General features: G+C 35.0%; 1 protein-coding gene across 2 annotated transcripts; it reads left to right on the forward strand.

Moving 5' to 3' along the window:
• The first annotated feature begins 3933 nt into the window (after positions 1-3933).
• On the forward strand, positions 3934-11293 carry LOC132270124 (uncharacterized). 2 transcript variants are annotated; one of them, XM_059771331.1, is made up of 3 exons: positions 3934-4088; positions 10782-10941; positions 11055-11293. In XM_059771331.1, exons 2-3 carry the CDS (start codon positions 10783-10785, stop codon positions 11100-11102), a joined length of 207 nt encoding a protein of 68 aa, XP_059627314.1. In that variant the 5' UTR covers positions 3934-4088; position 10782; the 3' UTR covers positions 11103-11293. The 2 variants fall into 2 exon arrangements, with proteins under 2 accessions (XP_059627314.1, XP_059627313.1); XM_059771330.1 differs by lacking the exon at positions 3934-4088 and adding an exon at positions 4688-4848.
• The last annotated feature ends 1131 nt before the right edge of the window (positions 11294-12424 follow it).

Consider the following 12424-nt stretch of genomic DNA (forward strand, 5'->3'; position numbering starts at 1 on the left):
AATCTATATGATTATGGCAATTTCATTCTGAAAAACACTTTTTTTGTGTTAGGTAAATATTCACATTTTTTTTTTAACCTGGCAAGAAAAAAGTCATACAGCATCCATAGGCAAGAACATGAAATCATATCATAACAGAGAAATGCATTCAGTGCCATGAACACAAAACATCAAAACCAACACCCCCAAATGTCAAGATATCATCCTTGATAATAACTGAGAAAAAGAAACAGAGCCCTGTAATGTCCAGAATGGTCAAATTTTGGACCCACCAAAGCACTTAAAAGATTACTTATCAAATTATACCGCCTCACACATAATCCAAAAACACTCATGACTATGGCCCACAAAAAAGCAAAAGACAACTTCTAGAGAAAATGTGCATGACATCAGCCATGACGTCATGGCATCCCTAGCCGAAGAAGCACAAGTCGACCCAGTCGTCAAGCCACCGACAATCACAAACCAGCAAACCCCATGAGCACGCCGCTGGCGAATGGAGCCGAACCACTGACCAGGCCACGGATTGCTTAAACTAAACCCCGTGACTAGAAAACACCAATAACAACATCCATTTTTGAATACCCAACAGAAATGGTGTACCCCAAATTTCTTTACCACAGGCCAACAAATCAAAGAACAGAGCATCCCACTAGGATAACCCAGATGCGTCGGCAACCAAGAAGTTGGAGAAATTGATTTCGCCGACCAAGCCCGAAACGGTGAAGCCTTCACCCAGAAAGAGAATAAAGGCAAACCACGAGATCTGAAAGGCAAAAGACACCATAATAAGATAACACTAACATAAAAATACAAAAACTTATAGCGATATGGATCTAAAAGAAAATTTTGCATTGATGGGTCCTCAAGTCTTCCAAAATGGAGAACCCCCAGATTCACATCTCGCTGCGCACAGTTGCCGGTTGGACAAAGAGTGAAAGGAAAACCCAAGAGCACCAGAAAGGAATCCATCAGGAATAAAAGAACAAGAGGAAATCCAAAGAAAACACTCTAACAAACAGATAATCTCTTAAGAAAAGAGAAAGCTCTTATGCAAAGGAGGAAAGAAAACTCTGATGAACAAAGAATAGAAAACTGGATCAAAATGAAAAGAAGAGTTGGAGGATCTGAGGGGTTTGGGGTTTCTCTCTCTAGTGCTGCCCCAAACCCCAGGTAAATATTCACTCACATAACTACAGTTGTGGGATTTTTGTTGTTAAAATCACATGTAAACTAGCAATAAAAACAATATTATTACTAGTACCTTAAAAAGAGAGATTGGGGAGGGTTCAAGCCCCAACAAAGGGATGCTTGTGAGAACATTGATTATATAATATGTATGTGGGATAAAGTGAGAAAAATGTCCTTCAATTATCAATTTTTTTTTTTTTTACACCATATTTTTCCACTTTCTAGTAGAAGATTGCCCTAGTTGTTTCCAATGGAAAGGTACTACAACATTTAAGTGAAAAGCCATGGGGACACATGGCAGCCAAAGAAACGAGCGGTTACATGCAAGTGGAGAGTTATGGGACACATGGCAGCCAAGGAAACGAGCGGTTACATACAAGTGGAAAGTCATGGGACACGTGGCAGCCTAGGAAACAAGCGGTTACATTTAAGTGGAAAGTAATGGGACACGTGGTAGCCTAGGAAGCAAGTGGTTACATGCAAGTGGAAAGTCATGGGACACATGGCAGCCTAAGAAGCATAGGAAGCGAGCAGTTACATACAAGTGAAAAGTCACGAAACACATGTCAGGCTAGGAAGCGAGCGGTTACATTCAAGTAGAAAGTCATGGGACACTTGGCAGCCTAGGAAGCAAGCGGTTACATGCAAGTTATCATTACGCTCGGGACAGCTCGCTAAAATCCTGGTGTCATCTCTCTAACTTTACTTGCTTTACTTTTCAGTATTTATCTTTGTGATTGTGAATGTTTAATTGATCATATTGCTTAGGTAAATTAATCAATCAAAAAAATTGGGCAAGTTAACATACTATTCTCATCTAGGTCATTTAGAGATTTAATCACAACTAAATCAACTAACAGCTTCCACACTGCGTTACTCACAGAGATAGCGCAACCTAGCCTGGTTGTGGTAGCTCGCCGGTGCCCGGCACCCGCCCACGCACACTGTCTACATCGTCACTATCACCACACTTCCAGCTAGGTTTAGCTCTAATATCATTTTGTCACGACCCGATTTCCACGGCAAAACACCATTCATGAAAACCACCAAAATTACTTCCGTACTCAAAGCACGAAGAGACTAATTTGATTATAAATTCTTAGCTCATCATCTTAATTAGCTTAACTTTAAAATTTCCACTTATATTTTACATGAGCCCTGAGTTCCCCCTAAAAAAAGGTGGTTTGTTCTCAAAGTCATGAGTGTTGAATTAAACACTCCCATAATCTAACAAGGTGGTTTGCATCGCATAGTCCCGAAGTATCGAAAATACACATGCGACTGAGCTTATACGTTTACTCACTCGTATGGTTCCAGACTATGTCCACGTAATAAAGGCTTGCTCAACCCAATGACCAGGTAGTGCACTCCCAAAGAAACTTGTCCCAGTCCATGCCTATAGCAAAGTCCTCGTAGAGTCTAAGACCACCTGTCCAACTAATCAGATAATGTCCTTCAAATTCCACACAAAACATATACGGAGTAACAATTTTATTTGAGAATAATATATCCTTATCCACATCAATTTTATGCACAACCGATTTCCATTGCAAGTTGAAACCCATAAGCAAATGAGAAGAATATAAATGCTAATCTTACTGAATATCATCTCAAATGGTAAATCAAGTGTTAGCAGAAAGGTATATATATAAAACACAAATCTAAATCTCTTTATGAAGGTACTAAAACTCATATACTAAGAACATTGTCTCATACATGCTTGTTCCCGTCAACTAAATCCATCGTGAATTTAATATAATCTAAGGCAATTCTAAATTTAGCATCTAATTAATAGATTACAATAATATATAGAAATATAGTGCAAAATTAACTTGCCTTTGAATGGTAGATTTTCCTACTCTCTGTCCCTCCCTCCCTCACACACGTTCCGTTGCCTCTGCTTTTTTATTTTCCACATTATACTGTACTCCGTTTGTACTAATGCAACATATTCCAATTTTTTTATTTCCAATTGTAGTTATGCATTAATTTCAACTCACATAAGTTTCAGATTTTCCCACCGACCATAAATCTATACATTTAAACCCATTTTCCAATTACATTTTTATTTTTATATTTTTTTTATAAAAAAATTCAGAATATTACAGCAAATGGTCATAGCAACAATCTCCGTGTACATTTTTTAAGAAGCCTAATTTGGAATTTTCATTTAATTTGACATTATCGAAATATAATTTAGTCATTTATACACTGATATTCATCCACTTCCGGAGAAGAAATATACAATGGTAAAAACGATGTAAAATCTCTTTCTCATCCTTCTTTAACTAAGCCGTGGATTTGTTAGCTTCTATTTGCTCTCTTCTCGTGTTGTTAGAAGGAAACAAAATGAGAAACTTACGGTCAACTATTAAATTGAGCTTTGAATTTTTCTTTATAATTTCCAATTCTATGGAACAACACACCTAAGTTATTACGGAATAGTAATAATGAAATAAAAAAAAATAGAAAGAAATAAATATAACATTTTATATATGAAGTCCAAAACGCCCTTTTGATTAAAATACACGTGGTAACATTTTTTTACGATGAAATTCAATCTAGCGAATCCAATCCGTCTATCGTCATTATAATCTTCAACTAAAATTGTTGCCGAGATACGAGACCATCAACGGTATCTCGAATTTGCAGTATGGGATGGGTCCGATGGGGTCAGGTGAATTCCGCCAAAAAAAATAAATCTTTGACTATGACATGGCAAATCGGTGGCAGTCACTAGGCCTTACCGGATGAAACTAATTGTATTGGACCTAAATTCCCTACATCTTCTTCACATTCATTCCATCGTCAATTTCATAGCCGCTCGCGAAGCATCTTCGACTCACCGTCCTTTGCTGTTCTTTTTACTTTCACAGACTCAACTTTATCTCCTTCACGTAAGTCCGATTTCTCATCTTCATACCAATTTCAAGATTAGGGTTTCCTGAGCCATTTTAATTTTTCGCGTTTATATGTATTATCTTACCTATATATGGGTGTGTGTATATATATTTGTCTATAAGCCTATTAAGTTTGATTTGTTCTATATGTATCTGTTTGTAGTTGTATACCATCTGATTGTATCTATTCCTGTACCTAATTGATATTGCTCTCCTCATTTATTTCGTGAAATTCTTTATTCACCGTATTAATTGTTTAGATCTAGTGTTATTAGGTTTTTTAAGATCTTCCGGTGTATTCGGTTGACTGTTGATTGATTCATTTCCTGTGTTCTGTTCCATATTATTGATTTTTTTTTTTTCCTTTTTTTTTTTTGAGAATGTATTATTGTTATGCCTATATGATATGCCACCAAATGGAACTGTAGATGATAGAGGTGCGGATTTAACGATCTTCGCATGCCTGGAGCTGACCCATGTTAATATTACTGGCTTATGGATTCCACCTTTGGGTCTAGGTTTGATCTGGAACGAAATTGGATCCCAAACCAAGCTAGTTTCGGCCAGGGCTGGCTCTGGGCCAAGGCGACCAAGTCGGTCGCCTTGGGCCTTAGATTGTGGAGGGCCTCAAATTTTTTGAGGCCCACAGGGGATGGAAAATATATATATATATAAAAAGTTAGGGCAAGTTTCAGCCGACACAATCTGCTTCGACACTCCTCAGGGCGCAGCCTCAACCATCGCCTCAGGTGACAAGGTATGTTCATCCTGTCTCTCTCTTCTCTCTCCTTTTGCGTGAATCGATCTTTTATATATGTTTCTTTCTTTCGTTCATCTCATCATTTGATTTGTTCTAACTTTGGTTCGTTTGATTCGGGCCTTTACCTTTGTTCCAATAGTGAAAAGTAGCTAGGGTTTTGTGTGTGTGTGTCATTGTGTGTGATGGCTATCAAAAGCTGAATGAATATATTAAGGTTCTCTTAGTATTTTAATAAATGTGTGCCTTTCTACATGTGTCTTTCATGGCGATCGAGTCCATAATCTATGGCAGGTACTTTTTTTTTTTTTTTTTTTTTTTCCCTCTCCCTAATTCCACTCCAATCTCACAACAGCAGCAACCATACCCCTTTTCCTCATTATTTTTTGCATTTTCACATTCAATCCTACGAAAATCAAGGATCCCTTCTGGTGGGTTGAGCCGTTGAGGTAATAATTAACTTTTTCGATCTCTAAATTATTCTCATACTTAAAAGTGCCAAATTAAGTGTTTTTTTATATTTTATTTTTATATGAAGATACATACTACCATTATTGATGTTATGTGAAGTTGGCTCAGCTAGAATTTCAGTTAATAATACTGTCAAAGCACTTGCCATCAGAATGTACAACAAACACATGGAAATCAAGAGCAAGCTTTAACAAAACAAAAGTTAATGATTTTTCTATTAATTTGCACAGATCTTCTGTAGCAATGATCAATCAATCACTGCTACTAAAGTTGATTCCTCATCCTGAAATCAAGAAAAGGGTGATTGTCTCCCAAAAAAACACACACACAAAATGTAGTGTAGTTAATATAAAGAGTGAAACACAAAACTATATATGATAGTGGATGCCACATATAACCTAAAAGTCCCACTACTTCTTCAGTACTACAAGTTCAGCCTTCTATATATATATATAGTCGCCACATCTCCACATATATTTGTCATCTGTAATCATCAAATTTTAGTAGCTATATAAACAATGAATGTAAAAGAATCTGCAGTTTTCTGTCTCTAGTAAATTGTCCTCTTCATTTTTTATTTTGTGCCTGTGAAAATTTTGCACTCTTTAATTGATAAATTTATTGTTATTAGTTAGCTTTCTTATGCACACTGCACATTCGGACAATTATTTATTGGTGATAATAGATTTATAGTTATTAGTTAGTTATCTTATGCAAACTGCACATGTGCACAATTATTTATTGGTGGTGATAAAAAATTATAGTTATTAGTTAGTTGTCTTAAGCACACTGCACAAATGCACAATTATTTATTGGTGGCGATAGATTTATACTTATTAGTTAGTTGTCTTATGCACACTGTGCAGGCGCACAATTATTTGTTGGTGGTGATAAATTTATAGTTATTAGTTAGTTGTCTTATGCACAATGCACAGGCGCACAATTATATTAGCTATAGAATTTTGAAAATGCCATGTTAAAATTTTGCACTCTTATAATTTTTTTTTGCGTGTGAAACTAAGGGCCTCACATTTGAAAGTTTGCCTAAAGTCTCTCAAAATATTTGGAATCTCAAGGCCGGCCCTGGTTTTGGCTTGGGTTAGATAGCATAAGGCTACAATCGTTTACATGTGTATATATATGTTTATGCAAGTAATGTGCAATTCTATATATATATATATATATTTGTATGTGAAATTGGTTATGGATATAAAATTAAAGGGGTTTTTTTTTATTTTTTTTTAAAAAAATTGTACTAAGTCGAATATTTCCCTATTAACTAATGTCTGATTTTTTTCTTTTCCTTCCTTTGTACTTACATAGGTATATTAATACTATATATAGCGCACAAATTCATTTTCTTTGTTTCTGTGTTTGTCTTCATTTAGTTCATAGAAACCAAGAAGGGATCTTTCCCATGTAGCTACATTCAAAGGAAAGGATTATGGTTCACTGGGAAGAAACCATATGAAATGATTGCGTTTTGAATCCTTAAAACTTTACTTGTGATTATTGTGAAAAGAAAAAGATCTTAATACAGAAATCTATAGTACCCATGCCATGTTGTGTCTGAGAAAAGACAATGCATTAAAACTTCAATGAAAATTGCACATTGCGGTGACCGTGGATCGAACACGCGACCTTCAGATCTTCAGTTTAATGCTCCCAACTGACCTATCGGGCATTGGTGGTTAGATGCAAATCCAAATTTGTGGAAATATATTGGAAACATAGCAGTCATCAAGGCTATTGATGTCCCTTAGAATAAAGTTGCAGACCCACCTGGCAACTTTTTCTTGGCGCATTAATCTTGATTATTGGAGTCTTTTATTTGAGACAAACAAAAAGTTATATTAAGGTTTTATTTGATAATTCAATCAGTTAATAATCATGAATAAATTAAATTTTAATTTGATTAAATATGTTTGATAACTCAATTAATTCAGATGCCACTAAAAATTTTATTGCTTTGTTTGGTATCAAGGGAGGAGGAAAGTGAGAAAGGATGGATCAGAGGGAAGAATGGAGTAGGATCCATTGTTTGGTATACAGGGCGAAGAGAAGGGTGGTAGATGAGGAACAGGTATTGGGTAACCCGGGGTACCGATAATACAGTACCCGGTCACCTATTATGGGGTATTTAAAAATATAATAATTGTAGATGATGCATAGCATTTTCCCTTTTTTGTACAATATGTCCCTAATGGAACTTGAGCTCTCAACCTTTCCCTTTGGAGAGAAGAAATGATACCATTGGGCCAGAGGCCCTTCGGTGGACCATGACATTTTTCATCCATCCAAAAATGACGGTATTATCCTTCAATTTTTGCATGCCTTTGAATTTAATGCTTACTTTTGTATTAATTTAGATAATGAGAATATAATGGTAAAAATATATAAAATCTCTTTCTCACCCTTCTAACCAAGTTGTGAAGGTGTCGATTTCCTCTCTTCTCTTCCACTAAACCAAACAAAACAAGAGCCTTCTCTTCCACTAAACCAAACAAAACAAGCGATAATGGCTCGTCCATCCTATCTTTTTAAAACTGAGTCAACTCTTAAAATTAGTTTCTAAAATTTTTATAATTTTCAATTTTATCAAACAACACACCTAAGTTAATACGACTAATAATAATGAGAAATAAATATATACTATTATATATCAAATTTTGAAAAGCCCATTTGATTAAAGTTAGACATGTGAATACTAAGTTGGTTGACCTCCACGCCAGTAAATAGTTGTTAAAGGCACGCCTAGGCTCCAAAAAAGCCCCAGGCTTAGCTAGAGCGCCTCAACCTACTACAGGCTAGGCCCCTTCAATTAGGCTCACATAAAGTCCTTAGGCTCACACTTTTTAGTAGGCTCCAGTCTCAAAAAAGGCGCACCTTGTATTTTTTAATCATTTTCTTATTTACTTATTGATTACTAAATTAAAAGGTTCTATATCATATACCGTATTGTTTAACTTTATGAAATATTTGACAAAATTCATAAATTTATGGTTCACTACTTACATTAACTGCAATTACAACTTGATTGTGAATATATATAATAATATATGCATTATTATATACATGCACCTTACTTTGATCAAGCTCGCGCCTTATACTACGCCTTGCGCTTAGGCTCCAGAAGACCTTTGGCGCCTTAGTGCGCCTTGAGCCTTTAACAACTATTCCAGTTGTGATTTCATGGTGGACCTGAAACACTAACATTTCTCAACATCTAGATAGTGACTTGGCAATTCGCTGGCAAACACTAGGCTCTACCAGCCGAAACTAATTGTATTGGACCTCAAGTCCCTACATCTTCTTCACATCCATTTATTCATCGATTCCTTAGCTGTGCACGAAGCATCTTCCGCTCACCATTTTGTGTTCGTGCTTCTCACATTCCCTGACTCCAACTTTCTCACATTCCCATAAGTCCATTTCTCATCTTCGTACCCAATTTCAAGAGTAGGGTTTTCACCTGTAATTTTGATTTTTTGCGTTTATATTTATTATCTTACTTATACCTATGGGTGTGTATGTATGTGTGGATATATACATATTTATATATATATATATATTTCTCTATAAGCTGATTAAGCTTGATTCGTTCTATATGTATCTATTTGTAGTTGTGTATCATCTGATTATATCTATACGTGTTCGTAATTGATATTGCTCTCCTCATTTGGTTTGTGATATTCTTTATTTACTCTATTAACTGATTAGATCTAGTATTATTAGGTTTTTTTTTGGATCTTCAGTGTATTCTGTTGACTGTTGATTCATTTCCTGTGCTGTGTTCCATATTATTGATTTTGATTTTTTGTTTTTGTTTTTTGAGAATGTATTATGGTTATTATCATTATTGGTTTTGATGCCTATATGATATACTTCCAAAAGGAGCTGTAGATGATAGAGGTGTCAAGTTAATGATCTTTGCTTGTCGTGAGCTGACCCCATTTTCAAATTATTGGGTTTTTATCCCCCTTTGATTCTAGGGTTTGATCTGGAACGAAATTGGATCCCAATCCAAGCTAGATTTGGCCTTGGTTAGATAACATAAGCCTACAATCTTTTTACATGTGTATATATGTTTGTACACGTAATGTGCAATTCTATATTTATATTTGTATGTGAAGTTATGGGCTGTGGATATGAAATTATAGTTTTTTTTTTTTTTTTTTTTTTTTAAATGGACTGAGTAGAATATTACTCTATTAGCTAATGTCTGTGATTTTTTTCTTTTTTCCTTCCTCCATACTTTACATATGTATATTAATACTATAGCATACACACAAATTCAAATTTTTTTTTGGTTTATGTGTTTGTCTTCATTTAGTTGATAGAAACCAAGAAGGGATCTTTCCCATGTAGCTAAAATGAATACTTTCAAACGAATTTAGGAAAAAAAAATTACTTTCAAACGAAAGGATTAAGGTTCACTGGGAAGAACCCATATGTTAGTCAATTAGAACGTTATTTGAATTGGTTTCTTTTGATGAACTTACATGGTTATTAGTTGCTTAGAGAGATTGCTTTTTGAATCCTTAAAACTTTACCTATGATTATTGTGAAAAGAAAAGCATCTTAATAAAATAGAATTTACCTTATTGTTTTAAAACATCTTACATATGAATTGGTAAAGTTGTGACTTCCAATAATTTTCTACATTTGTGCTTTTCTGATATTATTCAATTTTGATTGAAAATGAGGTTTGGAGAGTATCTTTCAGTTCAGCTCTTGTTCTTAAGCAAACAAGTAATTACAAACAAAAATTTAGTGGTGATATGTAGATTTATTAGAAAACTGGTTCAGCTGATGTGTAGTAGTGTAGTAGATGGGATAAGTTCCTATTTTCCTTTCTATTTTGGGTCTGCAGTGTGGTTCTTGTGTGACCCTACTTGTTGGTCTTAGTACTAGATCGAACATTCATTATGGTGATTTCAATTTGTTTAGTACACTTATAAAAAAACAAATAATAATAATAATTTTGTTTAGTACCTCCAAAAGGATTTCAAGGATTACAGTCATATTCTTCACTATTATTCTGCTACCATGGTAATGTTATTTATTTCAGGAAACTTAACATCACATGATTGATTATCCACAAAAATAAAATTGATTCATTTCTCGAAAACGAATTATCTTCTTGAAACTCAGCTGCTGGATGCTGTTAGTATTGGATCAAACAAGAAGAGGCATATGGAAACAATATTTATTTGAGGAAATTTAGCATTGCTTAATTCGTTATCCAGGAAAGTTAGCTACCTACCTCTTTGTGGGCATTTGGAGTGTAGAAATTTTGTACCTTAGTCAACAAAGTACTCGAGGAAGCTGTATATAGGATACATATATATGTATATGTATATATCTATGAAAAAAGTATGTGCGTACTTTCTGGAGAGAGAGAGTTGTGTAGTTATTTTTATGCGTGGATGCTAAATTCATATATTCGCTAAACGATGTAGGATGACGACAGAAGCACCCTTTCGAGCGAGAGAGAAGCTTATTGAGAAGCAAAAATATTTCCAAAGCGTCCACAAGCACACGTATCTGAAAGGTCCATATGATAAGCTTACCTCAGTTGCCATTCCTGTTGCTTTGGCAGGGGCTTCCTTGTTTTTGATTGTAAGTTCAATCTTCTGATTCTTCTTTAAAGCTTATTTTCTGGCCATATCTATATAGAATTAATTCTGATGCATCATTTCTGTTTAATGTTCTTGAACATGTTACCCATCCAGGGACGGGGAATCTATAATATGTCTCTTGGGATTGGAAAGAAAGAATGAAGATTATCTCTGCTCAAAGAGGATTCCTATGGCTGCTTAATTGCTAAAAACACATGCTTTTGAACTTGGATGTTATTTTCTAAGTTCCTACTTTTTTACCTCTAATAATTGCATAGTTGCAGACATGTTAATATGCAACATTGGTTTAACTTTGGACACAGAAAATACTTTCATTGGTGTTTTGCCTTAAATTCTAGTTGTGAGAAAATAATTTTGTGCATGACAAAATCTCTGATAGGCTTGAGTGCGTGCATATGGGCATCTTGTATGTTACTGAACTACTGTCATTGTAGATTTGATTTGCTTGTTGCATCTCTATTTGAGACTAATATTTTTCATAGAAGCTGTGTCGGGGCATTTCCTATAAAATCGCAGCATAGTCTAGCTTATGGTGAGAATATGTTTTCACTTCTTTGACCATTCAGTCCTTTTTTTTTTTTTTTTGGTCCCTTCCCCCTTGGCAAATAACTCCGACAATGCTCTTGGGGAGAGACTTGAACCACCACCCTCCACCTTCCACTTTGAAAGGAGAGAAGATAACATTAGGTCACATGCCTTTTAGTTCGGAAATGCTTTTAGAACCTAAAACATTTTGAGTTGTTGATTAATTCGAACTGTTCCTTAATGTAGAGGAATCCTGACGATTTGAATTATTTCCCTAGAACCCAATTTTGAAATGGAAATTTAATCTATTCGTTGCTTGCTTGGTGGCTACAATGCAACAGCAAAGCATTGCTCTGCAGTTTCCAGAACTTTTAAGTTCAATTCTTCTCGTAATCCGAGAAAACCTGGAACTTTATGTTCTGGTAGTATAAGAGGAGTGAATTTAGCGAGGAGATTTGCTGTGTTGCTTGGGGTGTTTCCTACTCTGAAGAAGCCATGCCATGGTGAAACATGGTTTAGGGGTACGAATACTGGTGTAATGCTTAACAAAACCGTTCGAAGTTCTGAAATTGCATGTGCTTAGCCTATAGAGAGTATTATATATATATCTGTGGTGTCTATAAAGATTTGTTAACAAGTTTGCTATGCTATTAGTGCTCTTTATTTAGAATAAACTACGTTAGATTTAGGAAGTCATGCATGCAGGTTTCGAATGTGAACGAGTTAATCCGGTTTAAAATAAGGGAAAATTACATATAAATGGAGTCAAAGTTCCATATTTACTTAGAGACTGAATCAAAGTTCTATATTTTTCTAAAATGGATTGTTGAGGTGGCACATGATTTTTTACTGTTTAGAAAATTATGGTGCCTAAAATGCCATTCCCTAACAAAAAAGTAGTACATTCAGTTCAAAAAAGTAGTACCTTCAGAGAAAAA

The sequence above is a fragment of the Cornus florida genome, unplaced genomic scaffold, assembly GCF_030987335.1.
Source record: "Cornus florida cultivar Cherokee Brave unplaced genomic scaffold, ASM3098733v1 CherokeeBrave_3.0.0_Hap2_Chr08, whole genome shotgun sequence".
Classification (NCBI taxonomy): domain Eukaryota; kingdom Viridiplantae; phylum Streptophyta; class Magnoliopsida; order Cornales; family Cornaceae; genus Cornus; species Cornus florida.

Excerpts from the sequence above, each read along its gene's own strand:
- LOC132270124 (XM_059771331.1), top strand. The coding sequence starts at position 10,783 with ATGACGACAGAAGCACCCTTTCGAGCGAGAGAGAAGCTTATTGAGAAG. Across the intron at positions 10,942-11,054 it reads GGGCTTCCTTGTTTTTGATT|GGACGGGGAATCTATAATAT; the intron begins GTAAGTTCAATC and ends TTACCCATCCAG.